Source organism: Phascolarctos cinereus, unplaced genomic scaffold (genome assembly GCF_003287225.1).
Source record: "Phascolarctos cinereus isolate Bilbo 61053 unplaced genomic scaffold, phaCin_HiC Scaffold_5;HRSCAF=322, whole genome shotgun sequence".
NCBI classification, from domain to species: Eukaryota; Metazoa; Chordata; class Mammalia; order Diprotodontia; family Phascolarctidae; genus Phascolarctos; species Phascolarctos cinereus.
The window spans coordinates 277,720,397-277,736,050 of NW_027555958.1; the positions used below are offsets into that span (position 1 = coordinate 277,720,397).

General features: G+C 40.5%; 2 protein-coding genes across 3 annotated transcripts in view; one reads left to right on the forward strand and one right to left on the reverse strand.

Annotated features, from left to right (window-relative positions):
• SLC16A6 (solute carrier family 16 member 6) overlaps positions 1 to 10,286 on the reverse strand; it is a 34,204-nt gene extending 23,918 nt beyond the window's left edge. Inside the window, exons 1-3 of one of the 2 annotated variants that reach the window (XM_021000914.1) lie at positions 10,140 to 10,286; positions 9,685 to 9,879; positions 472 to 707 (exon numbers count right to left, since the gene is read on the reverse strand). In XM_021000914.1, the coding sequence (XP_020856573.1) occupies positions 472 to 707; positions 9,685 to 9,755 (307 nt within the window). In that variant the 5' untranslated portion in view covers positions 9,756 to 9,879; positions 10,140 to 10,286. The remainder of the gene's footprint in view (positions 1 to 471; positions 708 to 9,684; positions 9,880 to 10,139) is intronic. The other variant, XM_021000917.1, reaches the window with a different exon arrangement.
• The window catches only part of ARSG (arylsulfatase G), a 184,245-nt gene that overhangs the window by 32,146 nt on the left and 136,445 nt on the right, over positions 1 to 15,654 (forward strand).

The window sequence follows — 15,654 nt, forward strand, 5'->3', positions numbered from 1 at the left end:
TTAAGACCCTACTCAAATTCTACCTATCCCCTCCATGAAGTCTCTCCTCCCTCCAATGGAAATGAACATTCCATCATTCGAAACAACATTACACAGAGTGTTAGATCTAGTGAACTTATGTTTTATTCAGTATTACAGCTGTTATTTGTGTATATATTAAACTGAATTCAATATCGGATTGAAAGCACCCTAAGGGTAGAAACAATTTTTAAAAATTGTTTTATTTCTCACAGACTTTTATATATAGTAGGCACTTAATAAATATCTATTAGACTGAACTGTTGAATTAACTCTTCCTCTAATTTCTTCAGCTGGAAAAAGTATACAATAACACTAACCTTATGGCATAATTGAAGTTATAATGGGCAGCTTTGCCCTTTTATGAAATGAGCTCTAATCCCACAGAGTATCTAAATATGTCAATAAAAAAACATAAACTTGTTTAAGATATAAACTGAAAGACATACTAACCTGTAAATGTTAGCACAAACACGCATATTGATATTATCCATGAGATTCTGCTGTTGGTTTCCTTAAAACTGTCCCTCATGTCATTAAAGAAGACTCCAAATGATTTGATGACACCATATGTAAGTGCTTCTACCACGAAAAATGCACAAGCCACTACCCAGCCCCATCCTCCATCAGGCACTTGAGAATAAACATTTGCACTGGAACAAAAATTTCTCCTCTGCGTCATTCTTAATCTGAAATAAAAAGGAAATATAACATTTCTTAACATAGATGGCCATGAGACAGGCTTTAGCATTCTGATGTTCCTTACCAAACTCTATAAAAACAAATATGATCACTTGAATTTTTTTATGTTCCTATGACATATGAAGTTAAGACTTTTGAAACTAAAACAGAGTCAAATTACGTGTCTTATGGGTAGATAACTATAGTCTGGTAACTGGTCTTTGAAATAGTCTAGAAAAATATTAGCCAATTATAACTAGCTCTAATAGCTGGTACTTACACTACTTGAACATTTGCAAAGAACTTTATATGCTATCTCATTTGATCTTTACAACCATCTAGGGAGGCAGGTCCTATTATTATGCCCATTTTATAGATGAAGAAATTGAGGCAGAAATTAAATGCCTTGCCCAAGGTCACAGTTTTGTAAGGCAGGATTTATAGTCTTGCTCACTCCCAGGTCCAGCATTTACTATGCCACCTCAGCTGCCCTAGAATGAGTAGTCCAGCTTAATACCCTATTGACTAAAAGGAGTTCTTGGTACTGTGATTGAAGGGACATCAGTTAATAAGTGTGCACATTATCTTGAATGGTTTAGCTATTTTAAAGTTCTTAGAAATGATGTAGGAATTTTCAGCTACAGAAAGGTCATAGGTAGCCAAAATAAATAAAATTTTGGCTTTGAAGCCCTGCCTAATTATATCTTAAATCCTGATGCCCATAGGTTGTCTTCAATACAATTCACTTCAGTTGGCATTTATTAAGGACTAACTCTATGCCAAGCACTAAACTAGGTGCTAGAGATACCCAGACCCTCCCCCCACAAAAAAAAGAAAGAAAAGAAAAGAAAGGAAAAGTCAAACAGTCAAACAAGCCCTTTTCCTCAAGGGGCTTAAATTCCATTGTCAATTCACTTCATAACAAAAGCTGCTGGTGATTTTTCAGGACTAAGACATCAGTCAGTCATCTAACAAGTATTTATTAATTACCTATCAGCTAACACTTATATATAGTACTTACTATGTGCCAGGCGTTGTGCTAAGCACTTTACAATTATTCCCTGTCCTCAGGTTGCTCACATTCTAATGGAGAAGACAACATGTAAATAAATACATAATAAAAGATATATGCAGAGAAGATGGAGCGTAGTCTTAGAGAGAAGGCACTGGGGAAAAAACCTGGGGATAGTCCTGCTGGTGGGATTAATCAAGCAATAAAAGTTATTAAGCACCTGCTATGTGCCAGGCACTGTGCTAAGTCTAAGGAGGCAAAAGAGAGCCCTTGCCTTGAAGGAACTCACAATATAATTGGGGGGGGGGGAGAAAACAAGCAAGCAAATATATACAAACAAGCTATATACAGAATAAGTAGGAAATAATTAATGGAGGGAAAGGAGTAGAATTATGAGGCGTTTCAGATAAACTTTCTATAAAACAAGGGATTTTAGGTGAGACTTAAAGGAGGCCAGGGAAGGTAACAGACAGGGTTGAGGAGTGAGAGCATTCCAGGCATGGAGGATAGCCAGAGAAAACACCTGGAACTAAGAGATGAAGTGTCTTGTTTGAGAAACAGTAAGGAGGCCAGTGTCACTAGATCAAAGAATAAGCCCAGGAGTAAGCTATAACAACACTGGAAAGGTAAAAAGGAGCTAGGTTATAAAGGGCTCTTTAATGCCAGAAGTGTCTGTATTTGATCCTGGAGGCAACAGGGAGATACTGGAGTTTATTGAGTTAGGAGAGTGACAGAATTGGACCTGAGTTTTAGGAAAATCACTTTAGTGGCTGGAGAATGAATTGGAGTAGGGAAAGAGCTTGAGGCAGGCAGACCTACCCGTAGACTATTGCAACAATCCACGTGTGAGGTGTAAGCAGAGTAGTAGCAGTGTCAGAAGAGAGAGTGGGGTGGAGTGAGGTGAAGGTGAAATGGACAGGATAATTGTGAGGAGTCAAGGATGACTCCTGAGTTTGAGCCTGAAGGACTGAGAGGATGGTCTTGCCCTCTACAGCAAGAAGAAAAGTATGGGAAAGTTTAGGGGAAAAGATAATGAGTTCTATTTTAGACATGGTTAATTTAAGATGTTTCTTGGACATTCAGTTAGAGATTTCTGAAAGACAGTTGAGGATGGGAGATTGTAGGTCAGCAGAGAGGCTGGGGGCAGAATAGGTAGATTTGAAAATCATCAGCATAGAGATGGTAATTAAATCCATGGGAGTTGATAAGATCACTAAATCAGGTAGTATAGAGGGAGAAGAAAAGACCCAGGGCATGATCTGGATGAGAATCTAGCAAAGTAGATTGAGAAGGAACATTCAGATAGATAAGAGGAGAACTGGGAGAGAGTGGTATCCCAAAAACCTAGAAAGTTTCTTATCAAGGAAGAGAGGGTGATCAACAACAGTATCAATGGCTGCAGAGAAGTCAAGGAGAATGAGGACTGAGAAAATGCCACTAGATTTGGCATCCAATACCTTCCTAATGGCTCTCTCATTCGTACAATTGTATGTAAAGTTCCAAAGCTTCTTAAAAAACAAAACAAAATGGTTAAAACTCACATTTTATAGTATCACATTAAAAAAAAAACAATACTTGGTTGAATAAAATTGAGCCTAAAAATGCTTATGGGAAGCTTCAGTTCTCTGTGGTACAGACACTTTTTAAAAAAAATGTGTTTGGGCATAGACTGTACATAGATTGTACAAAGACAGCAGAGGGATTTCACTGGCTTTCCTTAAAATTCAGGGGTTTGAGATGAAACTCCAGCAGCTCTCTAGAGAAGAACTTTACAACCTCCTTCAACTATTCTTCAGGGATAATTTTCATCTTTATGCCTGGAGTGTCCAAAATCAAGTTACTTGAAATCCTGAGAAAAACACAGGCAATCTTCAGATGATCATAAATTTAGAAATGGAAAGGCCTAAAGATCATCTAAAGATCATCTAGTCCAAGGGTTCTTAACCTTGCGCAGTGTGGTGACCTATGGGCTACCTTCTCACAATCTTCTTAGAATCTTGCCTCATAATTTAGTAGAAAATAAAACAAAACTGAGACATTCACCAAGAGCTCTCTCTTCTCCACTCTTCCTGAAAGCATATCATTAAGGCACCTACTGAAAATGTCTCCTTCACATGAAGAGATGGTCCTTCTCTTTGCCAAGGAAACTCCTTTACAAGCACAAGTGATCTCATTCAATCCTGTATCCTCCAGCAGTCATGACTCAACTTTCACATAATTCTTAAATCACTGTCTACTAACTTCTTCCCTACTGCCTTCTAACATGGCCAAGTCTCTCCCCTCCTCAAAAAACCTTCCTTAGTCTGCAGTAGCTATCATCCTTTATCTCTCCTACTTTTTCTGGCTAAACTCCTGGAGGCCATCTACAGTAGGCAACTCTACTTTCCTTCCTTTCAACTTTTAACTTTTTTTTGCCATGCTTCTGGCTTCTAATATCACTTTTCAATTGAAATTGCTCTTATCAAAGTCACTAATGACCTCTTAATTGCCAAACCAGATTCTCACTCTTCTTGACCTTTTACACTTACCCTCTTCTAGAAACTCTCCTTCTTCTCCTAGTTTTTGTTTACTTCTCTCTTCTGACTCTTAACTTGTCTGATTATTCCCTCTCAGTCACCTTTGCTTGGTATTCTTCTGGGTTGTCTGCTAACTGGAAATCTCCCAAGGCACTGTCCTGGGACTTTTCTTCTCCCTCTACTTATATGTCACTTGGTGATTAGCTCCCATGGCTTCAACAGACCAAGTCTCTTAAAAATTACTTTGATTTGAGGTTTCCAGGCTCTTGTTTGCTTGTAGCCATGGGATTGATTAATTAATTAATTGATTAATTCAATCAAGAAAATTCAATCAGACAAATAACTTTTAAGTAGAATGGTTTCATCAGTGTAGTCCCATCCTTCCCTTATCTAACTTTGCTTCTAACTAAATTGTAAACTTCTGGAAGGGAGGGAACAGTGCTCAAAATTATTTGTATCCCCCAGTGTTTAGGAAAGAGACTTGTAAACCCTCAGTATTCAATGAAAATGTCTAGACAATTAGAGTGATACAGAATAAACTATAAATCCACAAGTATTTACTAAGCACCTACTTATGTTCCAGGTATACAAAAACAAAATATGTTTGTGGAGGGATATACAAACAAAAATGTAACAGTCTCTTACCTCAAGGAGCTTACATTGTACCCCTTTCCTAATGACATATCATACTTTGAATAGTAGATACATATTTTATATATTTTTTAAAATTTCTCAGCTTTTAGTTCCAGACTAGGCCCTGCCATTAATAATAAAAGGATATATTTCTATTTTGTTTTAGTTTATACGGGCTTTTCCTCACAACAGAAGGTATATATCATCATTCTATTTTGCTGGTGAGAAAACAGAAGACCAGAGAAGTGAAACAAGTTCAGAGCTTGAGCCCAGGTTTTGTTGTTGTTTTTTACTTTAAATTTAGTCATATTTCCACTTATCATAATGCCTCCTAACTCAATGAGTGACCCTGGGCAAGTCAAGTCACCTCTCTGAGCCTGTTTTCTCATTTATAAAATGAAGGGCTTGGACCTAAAGCCTCTTCCATCTGGACAGTTTCCAATTTGATCAAGGATCCTATTAATGTGACTGGCTACAACTCTTAGCAGTTATTAGAAGACCTGAGAGAAGAGGAGAGCTGAACTCCCAGAGATAATTTCCAACTAACTCCCCAACCTTTCTCAATTGGCCTATTTTACTTGAATTGGATGAATTAGGACTTAGCAGCTACACTCTACTCAACCCTCCCCAGAGTTGAGTTAATTAGCATAATAATGCCTATTGAGTCAAAGTAGAAAAGTGGTTCCCCTCAAAAAACTTCTCCTTAATAATTGGGTGCACCTAATTACACTGAACAATAAAAAGTTATTCCAGAAAAGCTCACCAGCACATATACCCTAGGCAATGTAAAAAGTGACCAAAAACGTGTGTCACCTTTGTTTTCTAAACAGTAACCTCACTGGGGGTACAAGTTAAAACCCATTAAACTTCAAGATAACTGCTGCTAACTTTTCAAACAACCTTACTAAGTAGCTAATGGCTCAGCCCTGAAGGCCAAGGAAGTTTCATTACCAATGACAGTCAACTGTTAAACAAAGACCCGCAGTTGATGGGTCACCTTGAGATAGAGAACTGTAACTTGAATTAGGAAACAACTTAAATTAGGGAAGTATCCTACAGCAACTTGCAGTAGTTAGGTAGTATGGTACACTAGACTTCAAGTCAGGAGAGACCTGAGTTTGAACTCCACCTATCACACTAGCTGAGCAACCACTAGTTCCTTAATCTCTTTAAGCCTCAGTTTCTTCATCTGCTATTTAAGGACAGTATCACCTATAATTCATAGGATTGCTGTGAGGATCACATAGTTATTTAAATCATTTTGTGAACTCAATGTGTTCAAGACTGAACTCTTTATCTCTTCTCTCACCTCCACCCCCCAATCCTTCCCTCTTCCTAACTTTCCTATTATTATCAAAAACAAAGTCATCCTCCCAGTCTCTCAGGCTCACAGTCCAGGTGTCATCCTCCATTCCTTACTCTCGGTCACTTCCCGTATCCAATCAGTGGGCAAGTCCTATCATTTCTACCCAAATCATCTCTCCTCTGACAGTAAACCATTCTGGTTCAGGCTCTATTGCCTCATTCCAGGCCTTTTGCAATAGCCTGCCAGTTGAGGTTCTTGCCTCATGTCTCTTCCCCATTACAATCCTTTCACTCAGCTATCAAATTAATCTTCCTAAAACACTGATCATAAACCTCCTCCTTTCCCGCAGTCAACTCTAGTGGTTATCTATTACCTCCAAGATCAAATATAAAATCTTCTGTTTCCTTTTTAAAACCCTACATAACTGGGTTCCCTCCTACCTTTCCAGTCTTCTTAGACTGTATTCCACTTCCCCCTACATCCAGCTCCTTGAAAGCACAGATTGGTTCTGCCTTTCTTTGAATCCCCAGAGTTTAGAACAGAACCTGACACATAGTAGTTGCTTAATAAATGCTAGTTAACATAGCATTTTTATTATGATTATAATCAAGAGAAATATAAATAATGTTACTACAGAACGAGTTGATTCCACAGAAAGAACATATCTCTTTAAACTGAAATAATGACTGGGTGAAGTACAGGGTCCTTTACATTCAATTCAAATATGTTTAAAAGTAGGAATACTAATTGGCCCTTCTCATAGAGATGATTCTCCTGCATTCAAATCATTAGGACACAAATTTTTGTTCCAGACGTTTCTGCCCTAGGCTTCTTTAAGATTCAAAGTACATACTTGCCGACTAGAGGTATAGATGTAAGGGACCCTTTTTGTGATGCTGATCTTATTCAGTGAACAAACCCTCTACTTTGATTTCATGTGGAAATAATTTGCCTTTTGGCTCTTAAACTAACTTGCTATGTGACCACAGGCAATTTACTTCATCTTTCTAGGTATCAGTTCTTTCATCTGTAAAGTGAGGGGGCTGGATTAAAATGATTCTAATTCCTTTTGAACTCTAATTCTACTCATCCTGGTGTGGTATGACAGAAAGAACACTGGTCTAGGTGTCAGAAAACATGGATACTGGTCTTGGCTTTTTTTACTAGCTCATTTCATCTCCCTGGCTTTTAATATCTTCATTTATAAAAAGGAGATTGAAATAGGTGATACCTATAGTATCATATAGTATACCATAGTGGCCTAGAAAAACCATTGGTTGTGGAGTCAAGATTCTGATTCCAGGCCTGGCCACTTATTTGTTGTATGACTCTGGACAAGTCATCTCACCTCTCTGAAATTCAATTTCCTCAACCAAAAAATTGGGTATTACTTATACTGCTTAACTCATAGAATTACTCTGAGAAAAACACTCTGTAAACCTTAGAATACTGTAAAATGTCAGCTATTATAAGCACCATGAATTTACAAAATGAACTATCCCAGATAGTTGTGGAAAGTAGAGGGCTGCCCAAACCTGTTCACCTGTCAGAGACTAAAATCACAAACCAAAGAATGTATAAAGTACATATAGAAGATGAATTCTTAAGCCTAGATTCTTTGTGACTGAATAAGCCACTTAAGTGGGCCTCAGTTTCCCCTCCTAGAAAATAAAGGTTTGGATAGAGATAATCTCTAAAGTCCCTTTTAGCTCTAACAATCTAGGGTCTTCTCTGATATTTATTTGCTTTGTAAATTACTTTACCTTTCAGAATTTATTTTCTTTATTTTGGTTTAATTCAGCAAAAATTATTAAGTGTTCTGTTTGTCCCAGGAGATACAAAGACTTTTAATAGGAGCCTGGGTCCTTAAGGGGCTTACTTTCTATTGGGACAGATACTACATGTATGCAGATAAACAAATACAAAGTGTCTACAGTGTAGCACAAAGTAACTCAAATTGATCTCTATGGCTTTGTGACCAAGTTAATGGCCTCAAGTTTCTCTGTGAATAAAAGGAGGGAGCTGGACTAAATGATTTCTATGGTCCCTCCCACAGCTAATATTTCCCTGGGTATAAAATAGGAGTAGTAACAACAATCTCACCTTTAATTTAGTATTCTTCAAAAAGATTCAGAGAAGCAATAATACAAACCAACTTGTAACTTTCTTGAGGGAATAGAAATCTCATGATAAATTTAAAGACTTCAAATTCTCTTCCTACTGAATATACTTGAAATAACTGACCATTCTGCTGGGGCTTAGAAATATGTTAAATTATTAACTTTCACTGTAATTGTTATTGCTTAATATGACATTCAACCTGTATTCAGTAAAAAGGCACAGCATTGGCTATTCCATATTAGCAGCTTTATCTTCAGTAACTTCAGAACAGTTTCAAAAGGACACATATGGAAGTGATTAACAGCAACTGATAAAAGCTGCCACTCAGCAAATGTGTGGTGTATTTCCATTCTTCTTAAAGGTGTAACCCTGAAGAACAGCTTTCAACAAGTTGTTCCAGTCCAGAGTGGTTAAAAACTAGTCTGTACTTAGGTGAAGTCCACTTGTACAAAAAGTCCAAACTGTACAGTAAAAAATCCCAAGCCCTTCCAGAAGTGCTGGATAAGCAGCACTGAACTATTTTACAGAATTCATTCTCCAATTTACTAGACCATGATGTTGCAGCCCGATCCAAGAATTTAATTGTGTTCTCCGTGTTCTCCCTGGAAGGATTTCCATTGAGGAAACTCCTCTTTGAAAACCACAGAAATAAAACTCTGGGGTTAGTGGCAGTCATTAAGACAGTAGAACTTGCTTTTCCACTTGGTTGCACTGTTTTATTTACATACAGTATGTCTCTATGTTGGAAAGTCTTAAGTGAAAGGAACCTCAGGACTATTTCTACACTGGCCATACAAAATGTATCACTGACTAAAATGCCGTAGTGTAGTGCTTTCTACCCCAAAGTGGTTTACCTCTAAAGATTTTACCATAAACTCTGCGGCTACAGAAGAAAAACCCTACTATTGGGGAGAGGGAGGGAAAACCATGCACTTTCTGTAACACCTTTCCCACTCTCAGTGTAGAAACAGACTCAGCTATAAATTGTTAGCTTTAAATTTTAAACTTTGCAAACATGGGAATGTCAGGTGGAGGACCTAATGTGCCAACTAGTTGCTTCCAAGGCTGGTTTCTCACTAAAGTGTACATCCAATGTTGCTAGTCACCTGTGTTATTTTTTATTTCTTCTTTGTTGAACATAAGGAAATAACCCATTTGCTTTAAAAAGCCATCCATCCTCCTTTGCAAAACAGTTGTGACACTTGCCGGCTACAGGAGCGGTTTGCTTCGGGTGCAGGGAAGAAACAGTTTAAGATGGGAGGGGAAACCTGCAGTCACAGAGAGCTACAACTTTTGACAATCAAAACATAAGTGATTTGGAGTCTACTGGGAAAGCTCTGCCCGTCCGAAAAAAGCCAGGCATCACAAAGTAATTGGCCTTGAAGCAGTAACCTTACTTTCTTGGGACAGCATGGCTCTGCGCCCTAGCCGTGTGCAGTGCGGAGCCACGGTGAGGTGCCTCTGACATTCAGATTCTGATGACGTTCAGGGAACTTCATGCAGGACTCTCAAAAGCAGAGCTAAATACCAGCCGTCAGCAAATCCCACAGAGGCTTATGCCCCTTACTTGGGGGGCACTTCCAGCAAGGCCTCTATTTTAAAACAAAATTTCAAAAAAAAATTCACAAAAATTAGACCAGAGTTATGATAGATAGGCTAACATCCTCTCTGCCCTCCACCAGGGAGAGGGCTTGATCTCTCTAAATCGTGAAGAAGGAAAATATTTTCATCATAAGCTCTCCAAAACGTTGAGGTGCTTTCCTCGGTGCGCCCTATTCACCCTCCTCCCGCCCCGCAATAAAATAAATACACAATCAAACTTTGAAACGCGTAAATAATAAAGCAAACTCACCAAGTTAGGAGAGAAGAGAATAAACCCCAAAAGGTTCTCAATAAGGCGGAGGCTTGTCCTCCCCCTCTTTATAAGCAGCTCAGAGACATAAAAAGGGTTAACCCTTTGGGACCCAGGAGACCCCGTCCGGTCTGGAAAGAGCCCAGAGAGTCCCCGCTACCCTCCCCTCCCCACCCCTCCCCCGGGCCTCGCGCCCGCCTATTTCCTTATCTTCCACGCCTACGACTGGAGCACCCCCCCGACCACACCCTACCCCCTCCCACCCCTAAGATGCCCCCTTCTCCCCTCTTCGTCTGTCTGTCAGTCCTCCTGACTCTCTCCCTCCGGTCTAAGCCTATCTCTTATCCGATACCGGCTGCAGCCGGTCTCTGCCGGCCTCGGGGGCGCGCCTCCGCCGACCATGTGCTGCAGGAGGCAGTGCGCGGGGTGTGGAGGGGGAGGTGGAACTGGCGCGCGCGCGCCCGGCCCACTTGGAGCCGGAGCGCGCCGGAACAGGGGCGCACCCGCCCCCTCCCAGTCGATCCTGCCACTCTATTTGCAGCCCCCCTCCCTTTGGCGGCTCCCGTGTTCCACGTCCCCGCTTGGGGTCGTGTAAGGTAACTGCGTCGCTGTCCTCATCCAGCTGTGCCGCGGCGACAGCGGCAACAGCCCCAGTCCCTGTTTAGCTGGGCGGAAAGGGGACGCTTCGCTCGGTCTCTCCCGCAGGGTGTACTGCGTATTCCTATTCCGCACCCCCAGCATCTTCCCACCTACCCCAACTCCCGTTTTTAGGCGGCGCGACAAGGCGTCTACCCTAGCCTCGCGGGAGTCCTTTCCTTCCATGTCCTAGGAAGCCCGGGGATAAATGACACCTTTGCACATCCCCAGCCAAAGCACGGGTAGAAATGCACTACCAGGGTGGTAACGGACCGCGAATGGAGACGGCTTCCACCTTCCTATTATGAACCTGTGACCACCGCCCCTCTTCTCCCCAGCTAAAAGACGCGCAGAAGACCTTGTATCAGTTTTGGCGGCTATCTCTTAAATCCTCCCGCTCCAGTCATCTCCCCCCTCCTACAGCTGCTTGTGGAACTGAAACACTCCTGTGCCAGCAGGAATCGGGGTTGGAATGAGGTTTGGTGCGCGTGGGACCAGAGTCCTGCGCTGCGCTCCGCTCCCGGTGGTAGTGACTGTGGCAGCGGCTGCGGTGACTTGGAGCCTCCCTTTGAAAAACAGGTTCCTTCTAGTTCGGGTGTGAGACGCTTGCGGCTTCTTTAAAAACCCATGTTCCTTTGGTCTCCCATACCCTTCCTTTCCACAGTTTCATCAACTTATACATCTCTTCTTGGCCCCTTACCCCACCCTGGGTTCAAGGAGCAGGGTCCTAGCTTGCCCAAAGGGAGCGCAAACAGTTCCTTCTTTGCCTCCGAAGCTGCCCTGCTGCAGTCACCGTTACGCTGGAAGGGATGGGAGAAGCCGGATGCGCAAAGGCTGAGTCAGCATAGCTCTGTTCCTAAGAACAGAGTGCTAACTCCTCCCAGCCGAGAGATGGGTGGCTTTCCCTTGGCTAGAAAGTTTCCAGGGAAGGACGAATGTCCGGACTAAAGGACTCTATCCCAAACCTTTTACTTTGGTTGTGGGCCACTCTTTCCCTCCCTACACCCTCCCCACCTCACAGCAGCCCTCAGGTACAGAGTATGATGAAGGAACATGTTTTCCAGAAGCAAAGTGTGTATGAACCTTTTCTACATATCGATTACATGTGTTTATATAAATAACACATAAAGCATAATATATGCAATGCAAAATATAACATATGCAATTTTTTTTTTGGTTAATTTGGCAGAAGGTCTCAGTGGAGTACCCCAAGGATCTGTAGTTGGCCCTGTGTGATTTAACATTTTTACTAATGGCTTTGATAAACGTATACTTATCAAATTTTCCAAAGACACAAAACAACTTTGTGAGGGATAACTAACACACTTGATGGCAGTCAAGAACCAATGAGCATTGGACTGAATTTAGTAAAATGACATTCAGTATGGATTAATTTGGGCCACATTTGAGTACAAAAAATCAGCTTCACAAGTACAAAGATGGGAGAGGCATAATTAGGTTTCAGTTGGTCTGGAAAAGATGGAAGGGGGAATCCCAGTGAATTGCAACCTCAATATCAGTTATCTATGATGTATTAGCCAAAAAAAAAAAAGCAAATAGCATTCTAAAAGGTATTTGGTAAGAGGCAAAGCTTCCATGAATAGGAAGGTTATGAACCCCTCTGTGCTCCAGACTGTTAGACCTCTTCTGGAACATTGTGTTCAGACCTAAGTGCCATAGACTAAGGACAATGGTGAAATGGAGCTCTGTGGAGAATGATGACCAGGCTGGTTAAGGGCCTTGGGTCCATTTCATGTGAGGATTGAATGGAAGAACTGGGTATTTTTAGCCTGGAGAAGACTAAGGAAGTAGAGTGGAACTGCAGGACTTCATCATACCTTTACCTGGTACTCTCATGTTCCCTTCCCTCCTACTCCCACTCCCCATCTTTTCAGTTTCTTTTTTAGATTGTGAACTCTTAGAAGATAACAGAGACTTCCTCTTGACTTTCTGGGTATCCCCAGCACTTAGCACAGTGCCTGGCACACAGTAGGTCCTTAAGAAATATTTTTTGATCGACTGGATAGCTATGTTCAAATATTTGAAGGGCTATCATTTGGAAGAGGTATTCTACTTGTTTTCTTTGACCCCAGAGGGCGGAGCCAAGAGCAATGGTTAGAAATTGCAAAAAGATAAATTTAGCCTTGAAATCAGGATAGAGAGATGATAGAGCATATATTAAGCACTTAACTGTGTGCTGGGCACTGTGCTAAAGGTGCTGGGGATATGAAGATAAGAAAACAATAAAGTCTCTATTCTGAAAGAGCTTACATTTTAATAGGGGAAAACAAAACATAAAAGGAGCTGGAAGGTGGATTTAGGGAAAGAAGATACTCTTATGGAAGCCAGTGTGGAGGTTAAAACAGACTTATCTGGTGGTGGCAGAGAGAAGAAGATGAGTCAGAAAGTGGAGAGTGAACAGTGTGATGGGGCCTGTTCTCCAAGTAATGCAGTTCTAGGCAGGGACTCACCAATAATTGAGTTGGCCTTCAGGTAGAATTGTCCTCAGAAGGCCATGCTGCTGGTGTGGAGGAGGAGCAGAACAGTATGGTGCTATAGGTGGGGGGAAAGCTTCCTAACACTTAGAGTTGTCTAAAAGTGGAATAGACTGTTTTGAGAGGGATGGTGTCCCTTCCTTGGAGGTTTTCAAGCAGATAATCACTTGCCAGGTGTGTTATGGTGGGGATTCCTTTTAGCCATGATTTGGACTAGATGAACACTGGAGGCTCTTCCAACTCTCAGATTCTATGATACCTGCTAAAAGAGTGTTGGCACTATTTAAATTGGGGGGGTCCTGGACAGTGCCCCAGTTCTTGACCCTAGCTGTAGCTTTACTCAAGCTTATGTCTAACAGCTAGATGCTCTTCAGCCTCCTCACCTCTAACCACCAATTAACCTTATCAGAGATTTATATCGATGGAAGATAGCTCATACACTGAGAGCTATCCTTCAAGTCTTGCCTGAGGAAACCGGCCATAGTCAACAATTCACTTCTCTGCAGATTAGATGTTCTCATCTGCCCAGAAAAAGACTTTTATCCTTAGGGAGTCATAGCAATGATGATGTATGGAGAGCTCAGAACTGAAAGATATATATCTGGAGTTGGAGGGTGGTGGAGAAGAAACGTAAGCAAATTAAATTTTAATTAAAAGTCTTCCTTGCCACTTAATTTCTTTCAGGTCCCAGAAGCCAATGTTAAAATGCTTGGGAGTGTAATGGATGTCTATTTAGTCTCTAAGTATGTGTAATTCAATGTCATTAATAGACTGTTGGGTTTGCACATGGTCTAACACAAATGGAAGGAAAGTGCCCAACATATTTGATGAACTTTATGGAAGGACAGGGATGAGTCTTATAGGATGGACAGACATGGATGGCTTTGGGCCTACATTGTTGCCCAGATATCCTCACAGTGAGATTACAGATCCACTAGAGTTTTAAAGACTATAATATGGTCATTGAATAGGTGTTTTGGTGACCACTTTTAACTTAACTATCTTCGAGTAAATATACAATAAAGTATTCCTAACAGTAAAGCAATACTGAATATTATTTAATTTTTCTTTGATGATTACAGTGTTTACAGTGCTGTAGTCATCAAGAATATTGGTTCTCATTGTTCTTAAAAGCAAGAAAGTACCAGTAGAGATTTCTGCTAGATAGAATTTTACATAAACCAACCCTTACTGTACAGAGTCCTGTTTAGGAAAACAGACTTCAGTTAATGTTACTTCAATCACCAGTTGGTTGTATGAATTCAAACAAACTACCTCTATATAGGAGATACAGATGCCTCACTTTTCTCTAGTGCTTAACACATAGTAGGAACTATATACAATAAATTCTTGTTTTCGTTTTTGGCTTAAAAATAGGGATGAATACTCAGAGTCTGAGGGTGTGGTAAGTGTTAAGATTTATTATAAGGATTAGATATGCTATAAGGATAAGATAGATGTTATAAGGATAAGATAGATATTAATGTAACATATCTTATCAGATATGTTAAACATATCCTATAAAGGATAAGATAAAACTGAAAATAAAAGTCAAGGACAACAAAAGGTGCTTTTTTTTTTTTTGGTAAGGCAATTGGGGTTGCGCGACTTGCCCATAGTGAGACAGCTAGTAGTCTGTCTGAGGTCACATTTGAACTCAAGTCCTCCTGATTCCAGGGCCAGTGCTCTATCCACTGTACCCCCTAGCTGCCCCAAAAAGGTGCTTTAAAAAGCTATAATATACTAGCTGTGTGACCCTGAGCAAGTCACTTAACTTTGATCCCCCCCCCCAAAAAAAAAGCTGTAATAGGAGAAAAAAGGATCAAAGAAAGTTTAGAACCTTTGCTCCCAGGTAAATGGAATGATAACTGACAACCAAGAGAAGGCAGAGCTACTCAATTCTATTTTGTTTCTGTTTTCTTTGCAAAGGATAACATGTTTAACATTTTGATCAATGACTGATAAAGTCATCACATTTGAAGATGAGAAAGATGACCTTTGTATTAGAAATAACAAAACAAAGATGACTTTCAGGGACTTGATAAAGATTAGTAAGAATGGTAAAGATAAGTAGGAGGACAATTAATTGCCCTTGATGAATTCAAGTCATCTGGCCCAGATGCACTACATCCTTGGACACAGAAAGAACTGGCAGGTATGATTACTGAACTACTTTCAGTAATATTTGAAAAGGCAAGAAAAACTGGAGAGGTACCACAAAGAATGGAGAAAGAGAAGGAACAGAGTCTATGAACTAATTCAGTGAGCTTGACTTTGATTCTTGGGAAAATTATTGAAGGAATGAATAAAGAAATGGTTGTAAAACATCTAGATAGGAAAGCAATAGTTATGTAGATTATGTGGCTTCATTAAGAACAGGTCAG